Source organism: Arachis hypogaea, chromosome 5 (genome assembly GCF_003086295.3).
Source record: "Arachis hypogaea cultivar Tifrunner chromosome 5, arahy.Tifrunner.gnm2.J5K5, whole genome shotgun sequence".
Classification (NCBI taxonomy): Eukaryota; Viridiplantae; Streptophyta; class Magnoliopsida; order Fabales; family Fabaceae; genus Arachis; species Arachis hypogaea.
The window spans coordinates 105,486,514-105,500,404 of NC_092040.1; the positions used below are offsets into that span (position 1 = coordinate 105,486,514).

Here is a 13,891-nt window from a genome sequence, read left to right on the forward strand (position 1 = left end):
TGTAAAATTAATACTTTTGTGATATAGTATTTTTTTTTTTTAAATATTTCCTTAAAATTCGTATAATTTTAACTTAAATTCTTTAGCTAAGAAAATTGTAGTTACATTTCTTATATTCTTTAATGCTTTGAGTAAATTATATAATTAATAATAGAAAATCACAGGAAACTCACAGTAACAAATTTAACTACAAATACTTTGTTCTTAAATGCAATTCTTAAGTTCTTAATTTTATTATTTTTCTTGCACGAGAATCGCACGTGCTTCACGCGCATGATATAATGAATAAAATTTTAAAGGAATCTTAGGGTCAGTAACTTTTGGGATTTATAACCATTAAATAGCCATTAATAAAATTTTTAATGGTGTGAGATTAGTATGTGATTTCATCCAATAACTTACTCTTTTTTGCTGGTTATATACTGACCAGAATTTAATAAAGTTGCTGTCCTAGACTTTTCCAAAACTTTATCGTAAAGTTAAAAATTTGCACGCAAATAAAGATCTAAAGAAATTATGCGATTGTATCATTATTTGGAGTTAATATAGTTTAATTTAAATTTATACCATATATATAATACGTGCTTTATATGTTTGTGAAATGAGAAGTGCATGTATTATTTATTAGTTATTCGTTTAACTTTTTAAATGTTAGAATATGATATTTAGTTTTATTTATTTTAATTTTATTTATTTAATTAGCAGATTGAATTTTATATTAGTAGATTTAGAGTTTTTATTTTTAATCTAATATAAGGTAGATATATAAATACTTTCTAAACTATTGAGTATCATTTATTTTGAATGATTGAGATGGAGATTAGGAGATTAGGATTCAATATCATGTTCTGTCTTTAAAATTTAAGTATTTCAATACTTCTAAAAAGTGGAGACATAAGAGATTGAAATTTTAATAATATTTTATACCTAAAATATTCCATTTCAATTAATTAATTTTAATTTTATCTTTTATACAAATTAAATTAAAATTTCATTCTTATTTCAGTCCATGTCTTCTACTTTATATCAAACACAATACTGAAACTTATTTCAATATCTGTTTCTTAATCTCAGTCTCACAATCTTTATTTCTCTTCCAAACGCTACCTTGTAGTCGTCAAACAAAGTTGTTAGAGGGATGAATGTCACTTTTAATTTCATGATAAAACTATGATATGGACATGTGAGGTTTAGTGAGTTCCTCTCTTGTTACATGAAGAAATTGTATATAATGTAAATGAATTTCTTCAGTTCAATTTTAGTTTGTCCTAAACTTTGGTATGTACAAGTGAGATTGAGTGAATTATTTTCTTATTACATTAAAAAATTGGTTAAAAGATATCGTGATTCTCTTTTTTTAGGAAGAATGATTATTCTATTCGATTCAATTTCAATTTATCATAAACTATAATATGAATAAGTGAGATTGAGTGAGACTCTCTCTTATTATATCAAAAAATTGTATAAAAAATAGAATAATTCTCTTCCATTCAATTTCAGCATTTTTTTTCAATTTTAATTTATCTTTTTTCATTTATCTTTAGTTTCGTATCACGGTATCGGTTTAATCTTTTTTCAACCGACAGTGGATCGGACTAAGTCCATTAAAGTTATTTTTCCCCATGTTCAAGGAAATTAAATTGCTAGTGTTGCTTAAAATGAGAGAAAACTCCATTGGAGAGCATATTGCTTTGTAAGTGCAGAGATTGTAGTTTGAACAGTAAGTCTATGCATAATGGCAAGCTTCAAATAAGATTATTACTTTATAAGTTCAAAACTATTAGATTTAGAAAAATTTTTCAACAATGAAGTATTTCTCATGATTACATATATTCGATTCATGATTAGGAACTTGTAATCTAAATCACTCATCAAGCTTTTGGATGCGTAATTCATTCACAAATTCAAATAATCCCTATTATGCACTAGAGTGGCAGTGTATATAAGTCTGGTATTTAAACGTATGTAAGGAAATGAATCATTCTCATCATCTGGTCTCTCGCATTCATTTTTTCACTGTTTGTGTTCTCTCTACTTCTCAACCTCCCTAAAAACCATAATACATCGCCTATGGACTCTTCTAATTCTAAATATGCATAGCGTGTATGTGATTCTAAGTTAGTAGGTCACAAAAAAATAAATCGCTACTATAAAAAATGATAACATATGGATCAACAACTTGAAACTGATATTATTTTAGTAATAAATTTGGAAATAGTAGTAAATTAGTATTTTAATATTTACATATCATCTCTAAAATTTTATAGCAATTGAAAATTATGTGTATATTTTTTATATCCTTAAAAGTTAATATAATAATATATGTAGAGAAATTCTTCGCATACAAACGATTAAGGCTTGTAAGCCTTACAAGTCCAATCAAAACTAACGTTCAAAACGCGCTTCGAATCGTTTTTCTTCCTCTTCGTCTTCTTCTTCTTCTTTTCTTTCGTTTCTTGCCTTCTCTTTCTCCTTTTTTTTTCTTCTTGGTGCACATTCTTCTTCCTCTTACTCTTCTTCTTCTCCTTTTCTTTCGTTTCTTGTCTTCTCTTTCTCCTTCTTCTTCTTGCTGCACGTTCTTCTTCATCGTCTTCCTCCTTTTCTTCTTCATTTACATGTTTTTTGCTCTGTTTTCTTTCTTCGTTATTCTCGATTTCCATTATTTTTTGACATCAAGCTCTGAAATCATTTTTGAAGAAGAAGACGCAGCAGAAGATGAAGAGGAGAAAGAGAAAGAGTTCTGAATTATGCATAAGGTGTACTTCAACGAATTTTGAGTGTATTTCTTAAATCATTTGGGTATAGTTTTGTAATACTTTGGGTGTATTTCTGTAATTTTTTTGGTGTATTTTTATAATCATTTGGGTAAATTCCTGTAATTATTTGGGTGTATTTCTGTAATTCTTTTGGTGTATTTCTGTAATCGTTTGGGTGTATTTCTGAAGTTCCATTATCTTCAAAACGATTTCAAAGCTTGATTTCAGAAATTATGAAAATTGAAAAAAAAAACGAAGAGGGAGAGGGAGAGGGAGAGGGAGAGGGAGAGGGAGAAGAAGAAGAAGAGTCGTTTATAATACATAGTGAGTGTAGCGCTTTAAAAACAGAAAACGGTTGAATAACACATTAAAAGACCCATATATGTAGCAATTTGTAAGACTTGTAAGTCAAAAAAACTTGTATGTATAGTATGCCTCTTTACTTAGATTATAAATGAATAAGAGTACTTATACGTACATATGATTATTACATCTTTATTGATATTTAATTTTTTATATAAATAATTTGTATTGTGTGTAGTGTTATCAAAATTAAATCGGACTGGTTGATTAATTAGTACCAGTGAACTGATAATCTAGTCAATTTATTTATGATTAATATATTAAAAGTATATTTTTTGTGTATAAATAATTTTAAGATAATCTAAAACATGACCAAAAAGAATAAAATTTCTCCTAAAAATGTTAGACTAAAAGATTGAAACCCAAAAAAAAGAATTTATAAAATTAGCATAGCAAATTAAATTAATTATTGATCACTTTAAAAAAACTCATTCATAAAATCGTTTCGAAGATATTAGATTTAGGATGCAAGATTTTGCTACCAAACTAAATAATTTCATTAGATATTATATGTTAATCAATATATATATTCTATATAAAATTTTCAATTAAATAATTTTATATTTATTTAATTTGATTTTAGTTGTGTACTCATTTTTTTCAAATGAATAATTTATTTTAAATTATATTCAATTGTTAAAATGAACATATTTTCTTAAATATACAAATTAAGAAAGACAAAAATGTTCCTTTATTAATTATAACATATTTTTTTATGATTATATATATAATATTTTTTAATAAATATTCAAAGTATATAATATGTATATATAAATTACTTAATGAATTATTGAAACTCAAAAAATATTTAATTAAGCAAAAGTTAAATTAAAAATATTAATTATAATAAAATATAATTTTATATAATTATTTAATTATAATTTTATATAAAAATAAAATTTAAATTTAAATTTTTAAATAAAAATAAAAATTATGCTATTTGAGGTATTTATTATTTGTGTCTTTTTAATTCAACGGTCGTATGTTATATTATACGAGGTTGGAAGCGATATAACCCACGTCATTTGTTTAGATGTCATGCCATCTATATTATTTTATTTAGGCCACGTATTTGTCTTTGTCTTTGATGACTGCTGTTAGATTGGTTAAGGAATAATGTGGTTGGTTGACTAGCAGAGATTGGATGATTGCGGTTAGATTTATTGATTAGGTAAGAGTGTGGTTGATTGATTAGCAGCAGGGAAAGCTAATTAACCTTTTTCTAGGAATATATATATATATATATATATATATATATATATATATATATATATATATATATATATATATATATATAACTAGAAAAAGGTATATATATATTATATAGTACTTAATTACATAAATAAAAATTAGTTACAATTAAGATTCTTGTATGGTGTTTAATTCTAGATAAGATTAGAGTTTTTAATAGAGGCGGCTGCTAGGTTTGGGTGGTTGGCCCTTTTTTTTATACTATCTGTAATGGACAGTTATCTTTTAATTAGTGTTTTAAAAAATCTAAAAAAATAGAATTTAATTTAATCTACATTTTTTCCTTCTCTGATTAGCAATTTTTTCCCTTCTTTTTCCTTTCTGATATTTCTTCTTATTCTTTCCATCTTCTTTCATGAGTTTCTCTTTTTTCCTTTTCTGATTTTTCTCTCTTTCTTTTTCTTTCTCCTTTGTATTCTATTATTTATACATAATTTTTATGCTTTTATAAAAGAACAAATTCATATCTTTAAAAGGTTTCCACATTTTTCCAAAATTTTTTTATATTAGTTATTAAAAAATTACTTCTTTGATTTTAAGAAAATTTTCTTATATTTCAAAAATTTAATTAAACTTTAATTAATAATACTTTTTCATTCCACATTTTTCAATTAATTAATATCGAGTGGCGACGGCTATTTGGCCTTTCAATAAGATTAGATTTTTCTCTTTATTATGATGAGTTTTTATTTTTTTATTATTATTATTATTATTATTTTAGAGAAAATATAAGATGTTAAATTGTAGTTATTTTAATTTTTCTTTTTTAATTCTAAAAAGTTGTATTTTTTTAGGATTTAAGATTCAAAGTTTATAATTTAAGATTCAGGGTTATTAATAATTTATGATTTAAAATTTATAATTTAAAATAAATAAAAAATTTAAAAATATTAGCTGAAAAAGGTACTCTATAACATTACTTATTATGTATGTTATTATGCCGTGATGAATTGATGATAAAAGTGGGAGTCCGAAAATGTTATGCCAAAATTTTCTTATTATAAATTCCATGACGTGGTTCTAACCATAGCCGTCCAAAAATGTAGTGAGTTTGGTAGGCTAGTTTGAATAGCCAACTTAAATTTGAATTAAATAATAATTTTTCATCATGGATATCGTATGTAATTTTCCTATTTTGTAGTTTGTACCCTCTCGGGCTCTCTTCCATTGGCACTTAATAATAACGAAATATTTATTATCAAAGTTTTCTAATGAATAATTATTTACTTTGAAGAAATAAATTTTGTCGTGTATATTAGTTTAAATAAATGCAATAGCAATATTTGTAGCTAGTGAGAGATCAGATTTAAATAATATGCGTGCATGAAATTTTAGATTTAAGTTTTATCATCATCTATGTAATAAAAAGACAGATAATATATTTCATGATTTTTTTATATGAATTAATTAAATATTATATTATGAGAATTTGTAGTGTAAAATATTTATTATTATATACAACGTGTCACATTTTAAGTACTGTAAATCCGGCTTAATTTTAGCTAAATTTTAGATATTGTACACCCGAAATAAATAATAAAGAATGTGATTCAACAGATTCTAAGTCTATCCGAAATATGTACAAGTATGTCTATATGACTATATGGATCGAATTTTTGGCCCCGATCCAATCCGATCCGAAAGCATTGCGGATCGGATCCATATCCGCAATTTTCAGATCGGATTCGAATAAACACCGCGAATATGCGGATCGAATCCAATCCATAGACACCCTTAAATGCAGTCGAAATGTCTTCACCATTTATGAAGTTTGGAGAACTGTACTAAAATATCACTATTTTTTCACTATTTTTTATGATTCTATTTGACTAAACAACTGCAAAAAATACCACTACTAGTTATATCCATCAATACGGAGACAAGAGAATATATATAATACGTGAATGAATTGGGATGAGTTAATTATGAGGCTTCAAGCTTCTTTTACAGGTAAAATTGTTTGGACGTAACTATTTAGATAAAAAAATTCATTTTAATTTTGTAAACATCTAGAATGCATTGAGTCTAAAAAAATTATGTATATATCTCAATTGCTCAATACGCGAGATATGTGTAGATTAACTGAAAAAAAAATTATTTAATAATAAATAAAATATTTATTTAATTTAAATAAAAGAAATCCTATATTTCATTATATATTAGGTCTCATTTATTTTTTAATTTTTATTTGGTTGAAAGACCCAAAATAAGTGTTTAGAACTCTATTATTTGGTGGTTTCTCTCTTGATGTACTGTATTCATTCTGGGAACTGTTTGAAACTTGGAAGTGTTTTTTCTAAAGAATTCAAAACTTGACGTAAGGGCCTGCGTCTTGATGCAAATTATTTTGGTTTAAGAAATCTTAGGGTGGAAATTAACATTTTTTTTATCAATATTTACGGATGTTGATGCAGACACAAAATACAATATAATATGAGATATACAAATTTTAAAATTTTATAAAATATAAGAACACTATACATATATATATATATGATTAAAATGTATCAAAATATAAATTAATTTTAATTATTTTTATTGTTTTCAACTGTTTTTAATTATAACGTATTTAAAATAATTTTTTATTTTAATAAATAATAATATATATTATTTTTATAAGATTAGACATTTTTAATAGTACTTAGGTGCGTCTGAATATATTTAAAAAATATTTGTTTATTAAAATACAGTTAGAGAAAAGATACATATGTTGAATAAATATCTAATAAATATTGTGTCTAAAATATATTTGACATATAAACATGACAATTTAGTTTACACGGTATTTTTTAGACATTATATATTAAAATGGGGAATGTTAGGTAAACAATGACTATTTTGAACAACATAAACAATCATCAATTAAATAAAAATATACTACACCTTAATTTAATGCTACTAATTAAATTTAAGATTAATTTACTCTTTTAACCTTATTAATTCACATTGTTCAAAAATATTGTTGGTAACCTATATTTTTCTTATTAAAATATATTTGTTGACTAAATAGTTCAAAATAATAAATGTTTTGTCGTTATACATGTAGCATTGCTCTTTTGCTTTAGCTTCTATTTAATAGGAGTGGATCTTTTTTAGTGAAAAAAAAAATTAGATGCTGTTCAGTGTTTAATCTAATTCTTTATTATTCTCTCTTATTTAATTTTGATCTCACTTATAGAATTAAAGATAAAATATCACACTTTATTCTCTTAAATATTTTTTTTTACTGAAAATTATCCATTTTCCTACTTAATTATTCTATTTTTAATCAATTACGTCCTTTTCTGATGGGTAATTTTAATTTAACAAGAATCAGATGACAGGCTATAAATATGTGATAAATTTTGCTCTCTATCCCCATCAACCTAACAAAGTAAACTCATCAAATCAAAGTTGTGTTTCATCATTCTTCTATCTTCCAAAGTAATTAATATATATCTATGATGGCTTCATCAGATGATTCCACCATTCCAAGTCACACAAAAGCATGGTTCTATTCAGAGCATGGGAATCCAGGTGATGTTCTAAAGATACATCCAAATTGGCCAATACCAGAACTCAAAGAGGACCAAGTGCTCATCAAAGTTGTGGCTGCATCACTTAATCCAGTTGATAATAAAAGAATCACTGACTTCTACAAAGACATTTACACCCCTGATCCTCATCTCCCTGTATGTACTACTCTATATTCCCTTGTTCATTTAGGCTAAATTATATTCACCTTCATCGAAATTAGATGATATTATATATTACACTTTCTATTTATAAAAAAAATTATAGATTACATGCATGACACTTAATTTGGTCAATTTGGAGTGTTAAAAATTAAAGTGAGATAAATAAATTGTATTAATGTTCAATTTGGTGTTTTAACATATATAAGTTAATTTGGTCTTTAAAAAATTCAACACTTCAATTTAATTCTTAAAAAATATCAACATGAGTCGAATTGTTTCTCTGTTAATTTTTTACTAACATGCGAGGTAAAGTCTGTCGATATTTTATTACATTAGTAAAAATTTAATAGAAAAACCAATTTAACTCATATTATCTAAAGGTACATATTGTTCTTAAGATCACACACTCTTCTAGTTTGATCATACCCGATAATCCCTAATTTTTCTGGTGATTACTCTTATCCATATTCAAAATGTGCAGAGATGTCTTTTATGTACTTTCTCACTTAGTATGTGAGAACCCACCAATATTTTTAGATAGTTAATGTGATTTTTCTTGATATATATATAATTTAATCTCAAGATAGTCACTGATATAATTATTAAATTAGGTTGCATATATTATATTTTTTGAGTGTAATTTTTTTTAGATCCTGTACATGAACATAAGATGCTTGTACATTGGACGAATTTTTTTATACAATTTGATCCCACTACTACTCTTGTATACATATTTCTTGTCAAATATTTATTTTTTCACTTCTTCTATGCTTTTTTCATGGATGCATATATAAAATTAAACTAACTTTTTCCATTCATAATTGTTTGCACTGTGGGTCGAAATGATGTGAAGATTGTTCCAGGGCTTGATGTTGCCGGTATAGTGGTGAAATTGGGTGATCAAGTCAAGAAATTTAAAGTTGGTGACGAAGTCTACGGCGACATTAACGAGGATGGCATACAAAACCTTAAGATTCTTGGAACATTGTCAGAGTATACTATTGCTGAAGAGAGGCTTTTGGCTCACAAGCCTCCTAATCTCAGCTTTGTTGAAGCTGCTAGCTTCCCTGCGGCGGTTGAGACTGCTTATGAAGGACTTGAGAGAGCTGACTTCTCTGCTGGCAAATCTATTCTTGTTCTCGGAGGTGCTGGCGGTGTTGGTACCCAAGTTATTCAGGTAATTATTTTATGGTACTATTAATTATTAGAGTTCAGTCAAATATATATATTTATCTAACCTTTACAATATTAATTTCACATGAAACAATTTTATAAAATTTTACTGTTTAGGTAACCACTTTACTTTTTCTAGTTGTTTAGGTAAACCATATTAATAATCTCTCGGTTAATTAGATCTAATCGATACATATACGTGTCTATTATAAAATTTTAGATGATTATTATATTGTCTAATTTGTTAAAAAAATAGAAATTAATATTTAATTTAAAAATATAAAAATAAATAATTTTAATATTTGAAATTTATTATAAAAATTAAATTAAATAAAAAATAAGTACTAAGTAATAAAAATGATAGAATTCACCGAATTAATAATGTAAATTAATTAGTAACATTTATTTGTGTGCAGCTTGCGAAGCATGTGTGTGGCGCATCAAGGATAGCAGCAACATCAAGCACTGGAAAACTCGAATTCTTAAGAAAACTGGGAGTTGACTTTCCTATTGACTACACAAAGGAGAACTTTGAGGAGCTGTCAGAAAAGTTTGATCTAGTCTACGATACAGTAGGTAAGGTCTTCAAAGTTAACCACAGTGGGGAATCGGAATGAGTTTTCTTAATTAAAAAATCATGCTAAATGTGAATCTTTATTATAGATAAAAGAATATATACTCAAATAGATTTTTAAAAATATTGTGTTGAATGTTTTTGTTTTTAATAAAATTTTATTATGTTAAAGTTTTTAAATTTTACGAAAATAAGATATATAAATTTTTATTTTAGTCAATTTTATTATTTTTATTTAGATAAATAAATTTTTGAAAAAATGATTGAAGAACTTATATATTTTACTTTTATAAAATTTAAAGATGTTAATATAATAAAAAAATTTAAAAAATAAAAATGTCTTATTCAAAATTTTTAAAAAATTTATTTAAATATATACTCTTCTAGATAAAATTTGAAAATTTTTATGAAGTCCATGACAATGACTACTTAATTAATCAATGAATGTTCATTTTTTAGTGGTAGTGTAGTAGTGTAGTAGTGCGATAATTAATGAATGTTAAATAAAGCAAGTTTTGACTTTTTTTTTTTTTGTCTAACTAGCATTACCCATATGTAATTTGTAATAACCAAAACAGTGCAAACACCATTATTGATACAGGGCAAACTGAAAGAGCCTTGAAAGGTGTAAAAGAAGGTGGGAAAGTAGTGACAATAGTACCTCCTGGAGTTCCACCAGCTATCTTTTTCGTTCTCACTTCCAAAGGATCTATTTTAGACAAATTAAGGCCTTTCTTTGAGAGCGGCAAGGTCAAGCCAGTTCTGGATCCTCTTACTCCAGTGCCATTTTCTCAAGTCATTGATGCTCTTTCTTACATTCAAACTGCAAAAGCCACAGGAAAGGTGGTCGTTTATCCCATCCCATGAATATTATTATTACCACTTAATATATATTAAAAATATTATTGTATATTAAAATTAATTATCAAAATCAGTCATTAATTAATATATTTATATATAAATATATATTTTATTTAATTTATTTTCAATATATATTTATATTTTAATATATATTTTATATTACTAGTTGATTTTGGTATACACGGAATAGCTAGAATAAATGTAATTAGGGTCAACATCCTAATACGTTGGATTAATATCATGGTTCTGAAAATCGAACTGGACCGGCCGGTTCAATCGGATTAACCGGAAACCAGTTATCTAGCCGGTCCGGATAAAGTCAGAAATCGCTTGGCAAAAAATCGATCGAACCGGTGGTTAACCAGCAAATTGGTAGAATCGTCCGATTTTTTAGCGGATTTTTGGTTTAAAAATATAACCCTAAACGGCGTCGTTTTGTATCTTAAAAAAAAAGAAAGAAAAAAAATAAAATAAAACCACACACCCCACGTCCCTACCCCTCTTTCTTCTCTCTCACTCTCACATTCACAATAATCCCTAATTTATCACCTTGTAATTAGCAGTCTCAGAGGATTTCATGAAGCAGCAAACAAATTCATGAAGCCAGCAAACAAATTCATGAAAAAATAACCTCAGAATCATGAAGCCAGCAAACAAACAAATAATGAAGCCAGTAAATAAAATCATGAACAGAGAACAAATAAATCAAGCACAGAAAATCAAAATCAGAAAGCAGCAACAAAATCAATTTTACCATACCACCATCAACAATTCAGATTCAATGAAAATCAGCAACCAAAATTAACAACTCAATCAGAAAAACCAGCATAAAGCCATAAACAACTCAGAATTAACATAAACAACTCAGAATCAGAAAAAATTCTAGCATTAACAATGTTCATCAACAACGCAGAATCGAAAATATTAACGGCCAACAACTCAAAAATCAGAATAAATAAAATTAACAAAATAACCAAAAATAAATTGAGGCAGTAGTGCTTACTGGCGGCGAGGGAGGAAAGAAGGTGACGGCGCGGTGAATACTCCACAGCCGAGCAGAGAGACACGTCGCAGTGAGAAAGAGAGCGACAGAGAGAGCTCGAAACCTCGAATAGAGAGAGAACTCGAAGAGAGAGATGGGCACCAACAAATCGAGCACAGACGACAATGGAGAAGCCCTTCGCGGCGGCGTCGCCAACAGTTTCGAACAAGCACTCGACGTTGAGGAGAAGAGGATCGAGAAGCGAGCAGACCTTCCACGAGCGAAGACGGCACCCAAGTCTGTCTCTGCCGGCGGCGACAACACCGTCTATCGGAAGAGAAGAGCACGGCAATGGGATGGGGTTGGGTTCCTACCGCCGTTAGGGTTTGAGTTTGCCCAGAGAGAGAGAGAGAGAGAGAAAGGGGCAGAGGTGGGTGAGGGCCTGAGGGTTCTGAACGTTTTTTTTTAACAATATATATATATATATATATATATATATATATATATATATATATATATATATATATATATTACTGAACCGAAAAAAAATCGAGCAATTTTGGCAGTTCACCGGTTAATCGTCGGTTTGACCGGTTTTTAAGTCAGTTTTTTGCAGGACGTTTTTTCACAGCAACTGAATTGGACAAATGACTGATTTCCGGTTAACCGGTCGAACCGGCCAGTCCGGTTCGTGTTTTCAGAACTGATTAATATATATAAGGATGTGTGTGGTAGTAAATAATTGAGGCTTGTATTATTATTGTGTCATAAGACGACCTTGTCATTTTCTATGTTATCTGTTTCTATGTATGCCGATAATTATTATAAATATTATCTTCTGCTGAATGATAATGATTGGTGATGACCAATATTCATGTGTATGTTCATAAATAATTCCTGGTCTAGTTTATAGAACTAATTAATAAGATACACGTTGTGTAGTGTGTTGAATATTGGAACAAGAAGAATGTGTACTTACCTATGGAACTAAACTTTAACATCCCACCAGAAGAAAACGGTATATATTTGTAACAAAACTGTTGCATTATATTCTAAAACTGTTATAAAATATTGTTTTTTGAGTATATATACATTTTAGTCCTTAAAGAATTTCGAACCAGACACTTTAGTTTTCAACTAAAATTAATTATTCGATTGTTCTTTAACAATTAATTCCGTCAGTCACTTAGGTCCTTGGCTCCGTCAACTTTAACAGAAGACAAGATGGTCCCTGACAACTCTAACAGGAGACAAAATGATCCCTGACAACTCTAATAAGGGACAAAATGATCCCTTACCCCTTTATTCGAAAATGACGCTATTCTTTCCTAATTTTTATCATATCTCGCATAACCCTAACATTCATATTCTCCTTCTTCACCTTCATAGTCTTCTTTTCCATCTTTTCCTTCCCCCTCTTTTGCTCCAAGATTAAACCTTGGTGTAATTGCTACACGTGTCGCACCTACCTCAACATGTCCCGGACCACACATTTTCTAAATCTCTATAACTGGTACATCCACCTCCTCTGCACTTCACCCACCAGAAGCATCCACTTCCACGTCTTCGATAACATCACCTCCAACCCCGACAACGTCCACGACATCCTCAAGACCAGGTTCCACAACTACCCTAAGGGCATGCCTTTCTCCACTCTTTGGCAAGCAATATAGATTGTTAGACATTAGAACATCATGAGAAGATTATCCTTTGACATCATATTCAAATTCTCATTTGAAATAGACACTGAGTACTTCATTCCTTCTTTCCCGGAGTCCAAGTTGGCAGGCACCTTCGACCTCGCATCCAAGCTATCAGTACAACGAGCAATGTCGTCGTTGCCGCTCATATGGAAACTAAAGCAATTATTGAACATTGGTTCGGAGAAGAAGCTGAAGGAAGCGATCAGAGTGGTGGACAATGTGGTCATGGAGATGATAGGGCAGAGGAGGAGGGAGATTGCAACGACGACGACGGGTCTTGACAAATCAGATTTGCTGTCTTGATTCATGAGATCCATTGAAGATGACAAGTAGTTGAGAGACATAGTCATTAGTTTCCTGAGTATGAATTGGTTGAAAACAAGTTGAGAATTTTTTTTTCTTGTGAACATTGAAGTTATAGAGTGTGCATTGTGTAATTTGAAGTTATCGTATTAGACTATTAGTGTTATGCGAGATATGATAGAAATTGGGAGAGAACAGTGTCGTTTTGGAATAGAGGAAATCAGTGACTATTTTGTCCCATGTTAGAG

General features: G+C 28.4%; 1 protein-coding gene and 1 long non-coding RNA gene across 2 annotated transcripts; one reads left to right on the plus strand and one right to left on the minus strand.

Annotated features, from left to right (window-relative positions):
• Nucleotides 1–7,735: 7,735 nt before the first annotated feature.
• On the plus strand, nucleotides 7,736–10,805 carry LOC112802459 (2-methylene-furan-3-one reductase). The gene is made up of 4 exons (XM_025845692.3): nucleotides 7,736–8,041; nucleotides 8,901–9,224; nucleotides 9,637–9,796; nucleotides 10,396–10,805. Exons 1-4 carry the CDS (start codon nucleotides 7,811–7,813, stop codon nucleotides 10,659–10,661), a joined length of 981 nt encoding a protein of 326 aa, XP_025701477.1. The 5' UTR covers nucleotides 7,736–7,810; the 3' UTR covers nucleotides 10,662–10,805.
• On the minus strand, nucleotides 10,292–13,891 carry LOC140184539 (uncharacterized). Its single transcript, XR_011881571.1, has 2 exons — nucleotides 11,659–13,891; nucleotides 10,292–10,617 (listed from the first exon to the last, which is right to left on the minus strand). It is a non-coding gene; the product is annotated as an uncharacterized lncRNA (long non-coding RNA).